Consider the following 13,868-nt stretch of genomic DNA (forward strand, 5'->3'; position numbering starts at 1 on the left):
TGGCGCCGTGACCAATCATAAGCCGGGACGTCACTGGAGGCTGGACACGCGCGCTTTTCAAAATACGCGCATGTCCAGCCTCCCGTGACGTCACGGCTTGTGATTGGTTAATGGCGGCCATGTTGCCGGGACTCGGACCAATCACAGCAAGCCGTGACGTAATTTCGTCACGGCTTGCTGTGATTGGTCCGCGTCCCGGCAACATGGCCGCCCTGACCAATCACAAGCCGGGACCTCACGTAACCAAGTAAAAGCGCGAATTTTAAACAAACAACGCTGCCGGTTCCCTCGCTGAGGTCCCGGCTGCGTCGGACAGGTGAGTATAGCGATATTTTTTATTTTAATTCTTTCTTTTACACATTAATATGGTTCCCAGGGCCTGAAGGAGAGTTTCCTCTCCTTCAGACCCTGGGAACCATCAGGAATACCGTCCGATACCTGAGTCCCATTGACTTGTATTGGTATCGGGTATCGGTATCGGATTGGATCCGATACTTTGCCGGTATCGGCCGATACTTTCCGATACCGATACTTTCAAGTATCGGACGGTATCGCTCAACACTACTTACAAGATATCAGAATTATTTGGCCTCCTCTTTCCACAGGGCACTTTTTTTTGTATTTATAGACAGCCCTGCCTCCCTGAGATCATCAATCATCAGACACCACCTGAACCTTTCCCAGATGATTGCCCAATCTGGAAATTATTATATGATCCAGGTATGCATCAGCATAATCTTTATGGGGTGCAAGGATTTGGTCCGGGGCCTTCAGGAAGGTGGTCGGAGCTCCCTGCAGTCCAAACGGCATCCAAACATATTGAAAGCACCTATCAGGTGTAGCAAAAGCTGTCTTCTCCTTGGCTTCTTATGACATGGCGATTTGTCAGTAACCTTCATTGGATGCAAGGTCGTTATATACCTTGCCAGCCCAAATTTCATGATCAGCTCATCGACACGCGGCATCAGATATGCATCAAGCTTGAAGACTTTGTGCAAACAAAGAAGTGGAGTATATATAATTAATGTCCCACAAAACATGATAACAAAAGGGAACAAATTTTATTGAAAAAATCACATACAAATGTATTATCCAACAAACATTACAATACAGGCACAGAGAGGGAATATGGAAAAGAACTTAAGGTAGGCTGGGGAAGGAGAGGGAGACAGTATACAGTACAGACCAAAAGTTTGGACACACCTTTTCATTTAAAGATTTGTCTGTATTTTCATGACTATGAAAATTGTACATTCACACTGAAGGCATCAAAACTATGAATTAACACACGTGGAATTATATACTTAACAAAAAAGTGTGAAACAACTGAAAATATGTCTTATATTCTAGGTTTTTCAAAGTAGCCACCTTTTGCTTTGATGACTGCTTTGCACTCTTTTGGCATTCTCTTGATGAGCTTCAAGAGGTAGTCACTGGGAATGGTCTTCCAACAATCTTGAAGGAGTTCCCGGAGATGCTTAGCACTTGTTGGCCCTTTTGCGTTCACTCTGCGGTCCAAGCTCACCTCAAACCATCTCGATTGGGTTCAGGTCTGGTGACTGTGGAGGCCAGGTCATCTGGCGTAGCACCCGATCACTCTCCTTCTTGGTCAAATAGCCCTTACACAGCCTGGAGGTGTGTTTGGGGTCATTGTCCTGTTGAACAATAAATGATGGTCCAACTAAACGCAAACTGGATGGAATAGCATGCCGCTGCAAGATGCTGTGGTAGCCATGCTGGTTCAGTATGCCTTCAATTTTGAATAAATCCCCAACAGTGTCAGCAGCAAAGCACCCCCACACCATCACACCTTCTCCTCCATGCTTCCCAGTGGGAACCAGGCATGTAGAGTCCATCTGTTCACCTTTTCTGTGTCGCACAAAGACACGGTGGTTGGAACCAAAGATCTCAAATTTGGACTCATCAGACCAAAGCACAGATTTCCACTGGTCTAATGTCCATTCCTTGTGTTCTTTAGCCCAAACAAGTCTCTTCTGCTTGTTGCCTGTCCTTAGCAGTGGATTCCTAGCAGCTATTTTACCATGAAGGCCTGCTGCACAAAGTCTCCTCTTAACAGTTGTTGTAGAGATGTGTCTGCTGCTAGAACTCTGTGTGGCATTGACCTGGTCTCTAATCTGAGCTGCTATTAATCTGCGATTTCTGAGGCTGGTGACTCTGATAAACTTATCCTAAGAAGCAGAGGTGACTCTTGGTCTTCCTTTCCCGGGGCGGTCCACATGTGAGAACATTTCTTTATAGGGCTTGATGGTTTTTGCCACTGCACTTGGGGACATTTTCAAAGTTTTCCCAATTTTTCTGACTGACTGACCTTCATTTCTTAACCCCTTTCTGTCATTAGACGTACTATTCCGTCCATGTGGGGTGGGCCCTACTTCCCAAGGACGGAATAGTACGTCATACGCGATCGGCCGCGCTCACGGGGGGAGCGCGGCCGATCGCGGCCGGGTGTCAGCTGCATATCGCAGCTGACATCCGGCACTATGTGCCAGGAGCGGTCACGGACCGCCCCCGGCACATTAACCCCCGGCACACCGCGATCAAACATGATCGCGATGTGCCGGCGGTGCAGGGAAGCATCGTGCAGGGAGGGGGCTCCCTGCGTGCTTCCCTGAGCCCCCCGCAGCAACGCGATCGCGTTGCTGCGAGGGTCTTACCTCCCTCCCTGCCTGCTCCAGACCCGGATCCAAGATGGCCGCGGATCCGGGTCCTGCAGGGAGGGAGGTGGCTTCACAGAAGCCTGCTCAGAGCAGGCACTGTGAAGCAGCCTGCACTTCTCGCAGATCGGTGATCTGTCAGAGTGCTATGCAAACTGACAGATCACCGATCTGTATTGTCCCCCCCTGGGGCAAAGTAAAAAAGTAAAAAAAAAAATTTCCAAATGTGTAAAAAAAAAAAAAAAAATATTCCAAAATAATGAAAAAAAAAAAAAAAAATTATTCCGATAAATACATTTCTTTATCTAAATAAAATAAAAAAAACAATAAAAGTACACATATTTAGTATCGCCGCGTCCGTAACGACCCGACCTATAAAACTGGCCCACTAGTTAACCCCTTCAGTAAACGCCGTAAGAAAAAAAAAAAAAAAAACGAGGCAAAAAACAACGCTTTATTATCATACCGCCGAACAAAAAGTGGAATAACACGCGATCAAAAAGACTGATATAAATAACCATGGTACCGCTGAAAACGTCATCTTGTCCCGCAAAAAACGAGCCGCCATACAGCATCATCAGCAAAAAAATAAAAAAGTTATAGTCCTGAGAATAAAGCGATACCAAAATAATTATTTTTTCTATAAAATAGTTTTTATCGCATAAAAGCGCCAAAACATAAAAAAAATGATATAAATGAGGTATCGCTGTAATCGTACTGACCCGACGAATAAAACTGCTTTATCAATTTTACCAAACGCGGAACGGTATAAACGCCTCCCCAAAAAGACATTTATGAATAGCTGGTTTTTGATCACTCTGCCTCACAAAAATCGGAATAAAAAGCGATCAAAAAATGTCACATGTCCGAAAATTTTACCAATAAAAACGTCAACGCATCCCGCAAAAAACAAGATCTCACATGACTCTGTGGACTCAAATATGGAAAAATTACAGCTCTCAAAATGTGGTAACGCAAAAAATATTTTTTGCAATGAAAAGCGTCTTTCAGTGTGTGACGGCTGCCAATCATAAAAATCCGCTAAATAACCCGCTATAAAAGTAAATCAAACCCCCCTTCATCACCCCCTTAGTTAGGGAAAAATAAAAAAATTAAAAAATGTATTTATTTCCATTTTCCCATTAGGGTTAGGGTTAGGGCTAGAGTTAGGACTAGAGTTAGGGCTAGGGTTATTGCTAGGGTTAGGGCTAGCGTTGGGGCTACAGTTAGGGTTGGGTCTAAAGATAGGGTTAGGGTTTGGATTACATTTACGGTTGGGAATAGGGTTGGGTGTGTCTGGGTTAGAGGAGTGGTTAGGGTTACTGTTGGGATTAGGGTAAGGGGTGTGTTTGGATTAGGGTTTCAGTTATAATTGGGGGGTTTCCACTGTTTAGGCACATCAGGGGCTTTCCAAACGGGATATGGCATCCGATCTGAATTCCAGCCAATTCTGCGTTGAAAAAGGAAAACAGTGCTCCTTCCCTTCCGAGCTCTCCCGTGTGCCCAAACAGGGGTTTACCCCAACATATGGGGTATCAGCGTACTCAGGACAAATTGGACATCATCTTTTGGGGTCCAATTTCTCCTGCTACCCTTGGGAAAATACAAAACTGGGGGCCAAAAAATAAGTTTTGTGGGAAAAAAAAGATTTTTTATTTTCACGGCTCTGCGTTGTAAACTGTAGTGAAACACTTGGGGGTTCAAAGTTCTCACAACACATCTAGATAAGTTCCTTGGGGGGTCTAATTTCCGATATGGGGTCACTTGTGGGGGGTTTGTACTGTTTGCGTACATCAGGGGCTCTGCAAATGCAACGTGACGCCTGCAGACCAATCCATTTAAGTCTGCATTCCAAATGGCGCTCCTTCCCTTCCAAGCTCTGTCATGCGCCCAAACAGTGGTTCCCCCCCCACATATGGGGTATCAGCATGCTCAGGACAAATTAGACAACAACTTTTTGGGTCCAATTTATCCTGATACCCTTGTGAAAATACAAAACTGGGGGCTAAAAAAATCATTTTTGTGAAAAAAAAAAAAAATTATTTTCACGGCTCTGCGTTATAAACTGTAGTGAAACACTTGGGGGTTCAAAGTTCTCACAACACATCTAGATAAGTTCCTTGGGGGGTCTAGTTTCCAATATGGGGTCACTTGTGGGGGGTTTGTACTGTTTGGGTACATCAGGGGCTCTGCAAATGCAACGTGACGCCTGCAGACCAATCCATTTAAGTCTGCATTCCAAATGGCGCTCCTTCCCTTCCGAGCTCTGTCATGCGCCCAAACAGTGGTTCCCCCCCACATATTGGGTATCAGCATACTCAGGACAAATTGGACAACAAATTTTGGGGTCCAATTTATCCTGTTACTCTTGTGAAAATACAAAACTGGGGGCTAAAAAATCATTTTTGTGAAAAAAAAAAAAGGAATTTATTTTCACGGCTCTGCGTTATAAACTGTAGTGAAACACTTGGGGGTTCAAAGCTCTCAAAACACATCTAGATAAGTTCCTTAGGGGGTCTACTTTCCAAAATGGTGTCACTTGTGGGGGTTTTTAATGTTTAGGCACATCAGGGGCTCTGCAAACGCAACATGGCATCCCATCTTAATTCCAGTCAATTTTGCATTGAAAAGTAAAATAGCGCTCCTTCCCTTCCGAGCTCTGCTATGCGCCCAAACAGTGGTTTACCCCCACATATGGGGTATCGTCGTACTCAGGACAAATTGCACAACAACTTTTGTGCTCTAATTTCTTCTCTTACCCTTGGGGAAATAAAAAAATGGGGGCGAAAAGATCATTTTTGTGAAAAAATATGATTTTTTATTTTTACGGCTCTGCATTATAAACTTCTGTGAAGCACTTGTTGGGTCAAAGTGCTCACCACACATCTAGATAAGTTCCTTAGGGGGTCTACTTTCCAAAATGGTGTGACTTGTGGGGGGTTTCAATGTTTAGGCACATCAGGGGCTCTCCAAATGCAACATGGCGTCCCATCTCAATTCCAGTCAATTTTGCATTGAAAAGTCAAATGGCGCTCCTTCCCTTCCGAGCTCTGCCCTGCGCCCAAACAATGGTTTACACCCACATATGGGGTATCAGCGTACTCAGGACAAATTGCACAACAATTTTTGGGGTCCAATTTCTTCTCTTACCCTTGGGAAAATAAAAAATTGGGGGCGAAAAGATCATTTTTGTGAAAAAATATGATTTTTTATTTTTACCGCTCTGCATTATAAACTTCTGTGAAGCACTTGTTGGGTCAAAGTGCTCACCACACATCTAGAGAAGTTCCTTAGGGGGTCTACTTTCCAAAATGGTGTCACTTGTGGGGGGTTTCAATGTTTAGGCACATCAGGGGCTCTCCAAATGCAACATTGCGTCCCATCTCAATTCCAGTCAATTTTGCATTGAAAAGTAAAATGGCGCTCCTTTCCTTCCGAGCTCTGCCATGCGCCCAAACAGTGGATTACCCCCACATATGGGGTATCAGCATACTCAGGACAAATTGTACAACAAATTTTGGGGTCTATTTTCTCCTGTTACCCTTGGTAAAATAAAACAAATTGGATCTGAAATAAATTTTGTGTGAAAAAAAGTTAAATGTTCATTTTTATTTAAACATTCCAAAAATTCCTGTGAAATACCTGAAGGGTTAATAAACTTCTTGAAAGTGGTTTTGAGTACCTTGAGGGGTGCAGTTTTTAGAATGGTGTCACACTTGGGTATTTTCTATCATATAGACCCCTCAAAATGACTTCAAATGAGATGTGGTCCCTAAAAAAAAATGGTGTTGTAAAAATGAGAAATTGCTGGTCAACTTTTAACCCTTATAACTCCGTCACAAAAAAAAATTTTGGTTTCAAAATTGTGCTGATGTAAAGTAGACATGTGGGAAATGTTACTTATTAAGTATTTTGCGTGACATATGTCTGTGATTTAAGGGCATAAAAATTAAAAGTTGGAAAATTGCGAAATTTTCAAAATTTTCGCCAAATATTCGTTTTTTTCACAAATAAACGCAATTTATATCGAAGAAATTTTACCACTATCATGAAGTACAATATGTCTCGAGAAAACAGTGTCAGAATCGCCAAGATCCGTTGAAGCGTTCCAGAGTTATAACCTCATAAAGGGACAGTGGTCAGAATTGTAAAAATTGGCCCGGTCATTAACGTGCAAACCACCCTTGGGGGTGAAGGGGTTAAAGTAATGAGGGCCACGCGTTTTTCTTTACTTAGCTGCTTTTTTCTTGCCATAATACAAATTCTAACAGTTTATTCAGTAGAACTATCAGCTGTGTATCCACCAGACTTCTGCACAACACAACTGATGGTCCCAACCCCATTTATAAGGCAAGAAATCCCACTTATTAAACCTGACAGGGCACATCTGTGAAGTGAAAACCATTTTTGGTGACTACCTCTTGAAGCTCATCAAGAGAATGCCAAGAGTGTGCAGTCATCAAAGCAAAAGGTGGCTACTTTGAATAACCTAGAATATAAGACATAATATCAGTTGTTTCACACTGTTTTTGTTAAGTATATAATTCCACATGTGCTAATTCATAGTTTTGATGCCTTCAGTGTGAATGTACAATTTTCATAGTCATGAAAATACAGAAAAATCTTTAAATGAGAAGGTGTGTCCAAACTTTTGGTGTGTACTGTATATCCCAAGGGGGCAGAATCAAAATAGCAATCATTATGTGCAGTGCCCAGTGACATGAGGAAGTTGAAGACAACAGAAAAGTACATATGGACAATGCCCAACAACTACCAACGCTGTAATAGAACACTCCTGCTTACCCATAATCAAAGGATTGCTCCCCCAACTTGCCCAGTGGCCCCTTGATGTGCGTTTCACGGTCCAGCTTTTTCAAAAGGGGTTTGAACCCTTCACAACTGCCGCAACCCCCCAGTAAGCCTGCATTTGGGCATTTGGACTATAAGACGAATACCCCCATTTTCCTCCCAAATTTTTTTGGGAAAAAAGTGTGTGTTATAGTTCGAAAAATGCGGTAGCACCTTTAGAAATATATTTACTTAGAAAATTAGTGACGTGTTCAGTAATTATTTTATCCACTGTATATGTATGGGTATCAGGGGAAATGTACATTTTAAGAGAAGGTTAATCATATTTTTACTCATATTTGTTTAGTAACGTGCCACTTTAAATGTATACTTACAAGTTTATTTCAGAATTCAAAAAAGAAAATGTTAGCTTTGCTATAAACATCTTACAATCCTAGCATCTAATTTTTATGGTGATTTAAAAAAAAAAAAAAAATAAATATATATATATATATATATATATATATATATATATATATACAATATATATATATATATATATATATATATATATATATATATATATATATATATATATATATATATATTTCTGTGTGTTACTCAAAGGTTGCAACCCCGTCAGTGTCTGACCTTTTAAGAGGATTTATATAGTATATAAATTTTCATTCATATCTCAGACATCCATCTGTAGAAAGTGCTGTTTCGTTGATAGTGCTCCTCATCAGGACAAAATAGGGGGTCTTGTTAGTTTGTGTGAGGTGATTTTGTATTGTTTCACAATACTATAGGGCAATGAGAGTTGGAAAAAAGTACTTACAAAAACCCGTATGAGCTTCAGATCCTGATGTTTGTTTTGTTTTATAGGCAATGGTTGAGACTGTTAACAATCTTCTACAACCACAAGCTAAGGAGGCATGGCAAGACCTAACTGAAAAGGAACAAGTGCGAGCAGCCACAATGCTTCTTGACACAGTTGAAGAAGGAGCCTTTGTGTTAGCTGATAATCTCCTAAAAACGGATATTGTAAGAGAAAATACAGAAAATATTCGTAAGTTAAATTCATTTTACATTTTTTGGATACATAGTGGACAGGCAAAGTACAAAACTCTGCATGTTTATTAACTTCAGCTGATAAACCTAAACCTTTGCTTTCCCCATGTTTCTCTCAGCAATCATGTGATCATCATGACTCCAGCCTCTCTAGCACGAAGCAACATGAGCGCAGCTGTGTGCTTCTAAATATATACAGTAGTGCTTGAAAGTTTGTAAACCTTTCAGAATTTTCTTTATTTCTGCATAAAAATGACCTAAAGCTACATCAGAGTTTCACACAAGTTCTCAAAGTAGATAAAGAGAACCTAAACAAACAAAATAGTCAATGATAATAGACTGTCATTTTTTAATGAGGAGAATGATTCATTATCACATGTCTGTGAGTGGCAAAAGAATGAGAGCTTTTAAGATTACATGATAATTTGAATGTGAAATTAGAGTCTGGTGTTTTCAAACAATGGGAAGACAATCAGGTATGAGTGGATGACCTGTTTGATTGAAAGAACAGTGCTCTATCAAAGTCTCATCTTCACAACATATCTGTGGAAGTGTGTCAATACAAGAACAAAGGACCTCTAAAGAAGGGTTGTTGATGCTCATTAGGCTGGAAAGGTTACAAATCACATCTAAAGAGTTTGGACTGTAACAATGCAGAATGCAACAGATTGTGAAAAAATGGGAGAAATTCAAGACCTTTATAAACCTCCCCAGGAGTGGTCAACTAACAAATATCGCTCCAAAAGCAACAAGCATAATAGGCTGCAAGGTCACAAAGGAACCCAAGGTAACTTCTAAACAACTAAAAGTTTGTCACTTACCTAATTTCATGAGTCCGCCATCAGGAGGACACTAAACTAAAACAGTGTGTATGGTGGGATGGTAAAAGAAACACATTGCTCTCCCAAAAGAAAATTGCTGCCCATTGATAAAACAATACATTCTAAAATACATTGGCAAATTCTAAAGGAAAAGGTCAGTACATCTGTCCATGAGCTGAATCTCAAGAGAACGTGGATCATGCAGCAAGACAACTACCCCAAACATACAAATCGTTCTACAAAGGAATGGATAAAGAACAAAAATTGACAGTTTTAGAAAGGTCAAGTCAAAGTCTTGGCCTTAATCCTATAGAATTATTGTTTAAGATCTTGAAGTGAACAGGTCATGTAAGGAAACCCACCAACATAATAGAGATGAAGCTGCTTTGTAGAGAGGAATGAGGTAAGATTCCTCCAAGCAAAGGTTTACATACTTTTGCCTCTAATAGGCATGTGATATTGGATCATTTTCCTCATTTAAAAAAACACAACTTCTAATATTTTTGATTTGCTTCTCTTTATTTACTTTTAGTACTTGAGGGAAAATCTTATGTAGTTTAGGTCAAATTCTGGAGGGTTCACAAACTTTCAAGCATCACTGTATGTGCATGTATTACTGTCTATGTATGTGTATGCACATAACAAAAGAGAAATTGGAGTAACCATAAATCACCAATAAGGTTTAAAACGAAAATATTTATTAGAAAAAGTTCATTGAAAATAGTTAATAAACAATATAACAGCATGTCAAAAATAAGGAGGATTAACAGACAGAGATCCACCAAGCCAATCCAAAATATCAAGCAGTGTACAGTGTATATAAAACCTATACACTCAGTCACAATATATAGTAGAAGGCCAATAGACATAGCGTGAGACAAGAGGCTGGTTTATAGGTTGTAATGCTTACCCATAATGAGGAGAGAAAAGGAGACTTGGTGGGGCTCTGCCAGCACTGCCCCGAATAGCGTTTCTGGTACAGCTATCTCAAGGGGAGGTATCAGGTATATGTATGTGTATATTGTGTCTGTGTACAATATGTGAATATCTATGTATGTGTATGTTGTGTCTGTGTACAATATGTGAATGTTGATGTGTAAAAGTGTGCTTATGTGTATATGTTTGTTTAAACCCTTCACGATTTGGACATTTCCATATTTCCAGGTTTGTAAGTACTTACCGACCTTGGACGTATGGATACATCCAGGTGATTTTGCGTGCAATCGCTGCTGGGTGGTCAGCTGATATGACAGCTGACACCCGACACTCACTGCCAGGAGCGGTGCCCGCACTGCTCCCAGCAGTTTAACCCCTTTCTGCCAGCTGACGGAATAGTACGTCAGCTGGCAGATCCCCTGCTTTAAGGTGGGCTCCGGCGGTGAGCCCACCTTAAAGCTGTGACATGTCAGCTGTTTTGTACAGCTGACATGTGCGCGCAATGAGTGCGAGCGGAATCGCGATCCGCCCACGCCCATTAACTAGTTAAATGCCGCCGTCAAGCATGATCGGGGGTCAGCGGTGCATTGCCATAACAACCAGAGGTCTCCTTGAGACCTCTATGGTTGTTGATGGCCGATTGCTTTTAGCGCCACCCTGTGGTCGGCGCTCAAAGTACACCTGGATTTCTGCTACATAGAGGTGATCTGTACTTCACCTCTATGTAGCAGAGCCGATCGAGTTGTACATGCTTCTAGCCTCCTATGGAGGCTATTGAAGCATGCCAAAATTAAAAAGAAAGTGTTTAAAAATATAAAAAAAATAAAAAATCTATAAAAGTTCAAATCACCCCCCTTTCGCCCCAATCAAAATAAAACAATTTAAAAAAAATTAAACATACACATATTTGGTATCGCCGCGTTCAGAATTGCCCGATCTATCAATAAAAACAAAGGATTAACCTGACTGCTAAATGGCGTAGCGAGAAAAAAAATCAAAACGCCAAAATTACGTTTTTTTGGTCACCGCGACATTGCATTAAAATGCAATAACGGGCGATCAAAAGAACGTATCTACACCAAAATGGTATCATTAAAAACGCCAGCTCGGCACGCAAATAATAAGCCCTCAATCGACCCCAAATCATGAAAATTGAAGACGCTACGGGTATCGGAAAATCGCGCAATTTTTTTTTTAGCAAATTTTGGAATTTTTTTTTACCACTTAGATAAAAAATACCCTAGACATGTTAGGTGTCTATGAACTCGTAATGACCTGGAGAATCATAATGGCAGGTTAGTTTTAGCATTTGGTGAACCTAGCAAAAAAGCCAAACAAAAAACAAGTGTGAGATTGCACTTTTTTTGCAATTTCATCACACTTGGAATTTTTTTCCCGTTTTCTGTTACACGGCATGGTAAAACCAATGGTATCGTTCAAAAGTACATCTCGTCCCTCAAAAAATAAGCCCTCACATGGCCATATTGACGGAAAAATAAAAAAGTTATGGCTCTGGGAAGGAGGGGAGCGAAAAACGAAAACGAAAAAACAGAAAAAGCTCCGGGGGTGAAGGGGTTAATCAGTTAAATGCTTCGATCGATATTTAAAAGGCAGACAAAAGGAGGGGGCTCCCTCTGCCCTCCAATCGGCACCACGTGACATCATCGCGAGGGGCGGATCGTCGCCATGGTGACCCGATGTCTCAATGTCATGATGACGACATCTGGGTCACCAGGCTCTAGCAAGTTAGTTAGATCATGCGCAGTGCATGGTCTAACCAACTTGTATCAGTGCAGCACTGACAGTTAGAAAGCATAGCATATAAATAGAAATTCAGCAAATTATGTGCTCCCAAATCCAAATGCCCCCCTCCCAGGGGCAGACACAGACTGCAGGGGGCCCCTGTGCAAGAAATCTTACCGCCCCCCCCCCCTCCATAGAGCAATAAAGTTATGTAAACATATAGGTTGTAATATTTATCAGTTTAGAACACAACTATCAACTCTAAATAATAAATTTAAGTTCCATACTTAACAACTGAATATAACACAGAGCAGTCATGCAATTGATGTCATATCTGCACATAAGACACTTTCAGATCATCCTGTCAGCCAATCACAGATGTGCTTGTAAGGCAGTGTGTGATTGGCTGAGAAGTAACCATCCACAAATGTCACTGTGCACTCCATATAACATTAAACATGTACCAGGCACTCTGTAGATCTCTATCCCCGTCCACCCCCTATATAGTGGATCGATCATTTTAATACATTTACTCCAGGAGAGCCGGCCCTTCCCCTACCTAGACCAGTGATTAATTAATTCCTCCTCTCACCCCCCCATTTTCACGTGTAATGTAAAGACCCAGTCCCGCGGATCACTGAGGCTCTGGGAAGAGTGCATGAACTACTGCCCGTGCACAGCAACAGTGAGTCACAAGCAGAGCAAGCTTCAGTGACTCACTGTGACTGAGAGGCCTCCTCCTCCCTTCCCTCTTCTTGGTCCAGCATCTGCTACCCATCACCTCACCGCAGACGGCAGCAGTGACAGCCGGCTGGACAGCAGCATAATATAATATATGCTAGCAGGTGAGGAGGGGGGCCCGTTTAAGGCTGTGTGCACACGTTCCAGATTTTTCACGTGTTTTTTCGCTATAAAAACGCGATAAAACCGAGAAAACAAATGCATACATTAAGCATCCTATTAATACAATGCAATCCGCATTTTGTATGCACATGCTGCGTTGTTTTCCTGAGCAGAAATGCATTCCAGAAAAAAATGCAGCATGTTCATTAATTTGCGGAATCGCAGGGATTCCGCACACATAGGAATGCATTGATCCACTTACTTCTCTCATGGGGCTATGCCCACCATGCGGGAAGTAAGCGGATCATGTGTGGATGGTACCCGGGTGTGGAGGAGAGGATTGTTCAAAAAAAAGAATTAAAGGGAACCTGTCACCATGTTTTTGGAAGATGGGATAAAAATAGCGTTAAATAGGGGCAGAGGTGGGCGTTACATTAGTGTGTTTGTTATGCGTTTATTACCCACCTAAGTTGCCGAAATACCTTTGCAAAGTCTCCGTTTTCGCCTGTCAATCAGGCTAGTCTGGTCAGATGGGCGTTGTCTTCCCCCAGATTTTGCGTAGTTTTCCGTTGGTGGCGTAGTGGTGTGCGCATGCCCAAGGTCCCGAATCCTCTGCCAGGGGATTTCAAAGAGCGCGGTGTCCGTTATTGCATTGGTGATCGGTGGGCGCGGCCATCTTCCTTTGGCCGCGCGTGCGCAGAAGCGGCGCTCTGCTGGCCGCGGCATCAGGAAAATGGCCGCGGGATGCCGCGCGTGCGCAGATGGATATCGCGGCGGCCATTTTCCTGAAGCCGCGGCCAGCAGAGCGCCGCGGCAAGCAGAGCGCCGCTTCTGCGCACGCGCGGCCAAAGGAAGATGGCCGCGCCCACCGATCACCAATGCAATAACGGACACCGCGCTCTTTGAAATCCCCTGGCAGAGGATTCGGGACCTCGGGCATGCGCACACCACTACGCCACCAACGGAAAACGAAACAAGATCTGGGGGAAGA

General features: G+C 42.2%; 1 protein-coding gene across 21 annotated transcripts in view; it reads left to right on the forward strand.

Annotated features, from left to right (window-relative positions):
* Positions 1 to 13,868, forward strand: part of ADGRL3 (adhesion G protein-coupled receptor L3) — a 1,249,649-nt gene that overhangs the window by 673,586 nt on the left and 562,195 nt on the right. For all 21 annotated transcript variants that reach the window (XR_013217764.1, XM_077272336.1, XM_077272380.1 and 18 more), the window contains one exon: positions 8,349 to 8,532. Coding sequence is in view for 20 of the 21 variants with exons in the window: in XM_077272336.1 (XP_077128451.1) it covers positions 8,349 to 8,532 (184 nt within the window). In the remaining variant the exon portion in view is untranslated. The remainder of the gene's footprint in view (positions 1 to 8,348; positions 8,533 to 13,868) is intronic.

Source organism: Ranitomeya variabilis, chromosome 1 (genome assembly GCF_051348905.1).
Source record: "Ranitomeya variabilis isolate aRanVar5 chromosome 1, aRanVar5.hap1, whole genome shotgun sequence".
NCBI lineage: Eukaryota > Metazoa > Chordata > Amphibia > Anura > Dendrobatidae > Ranitomeya > Ranitomeya variabilis.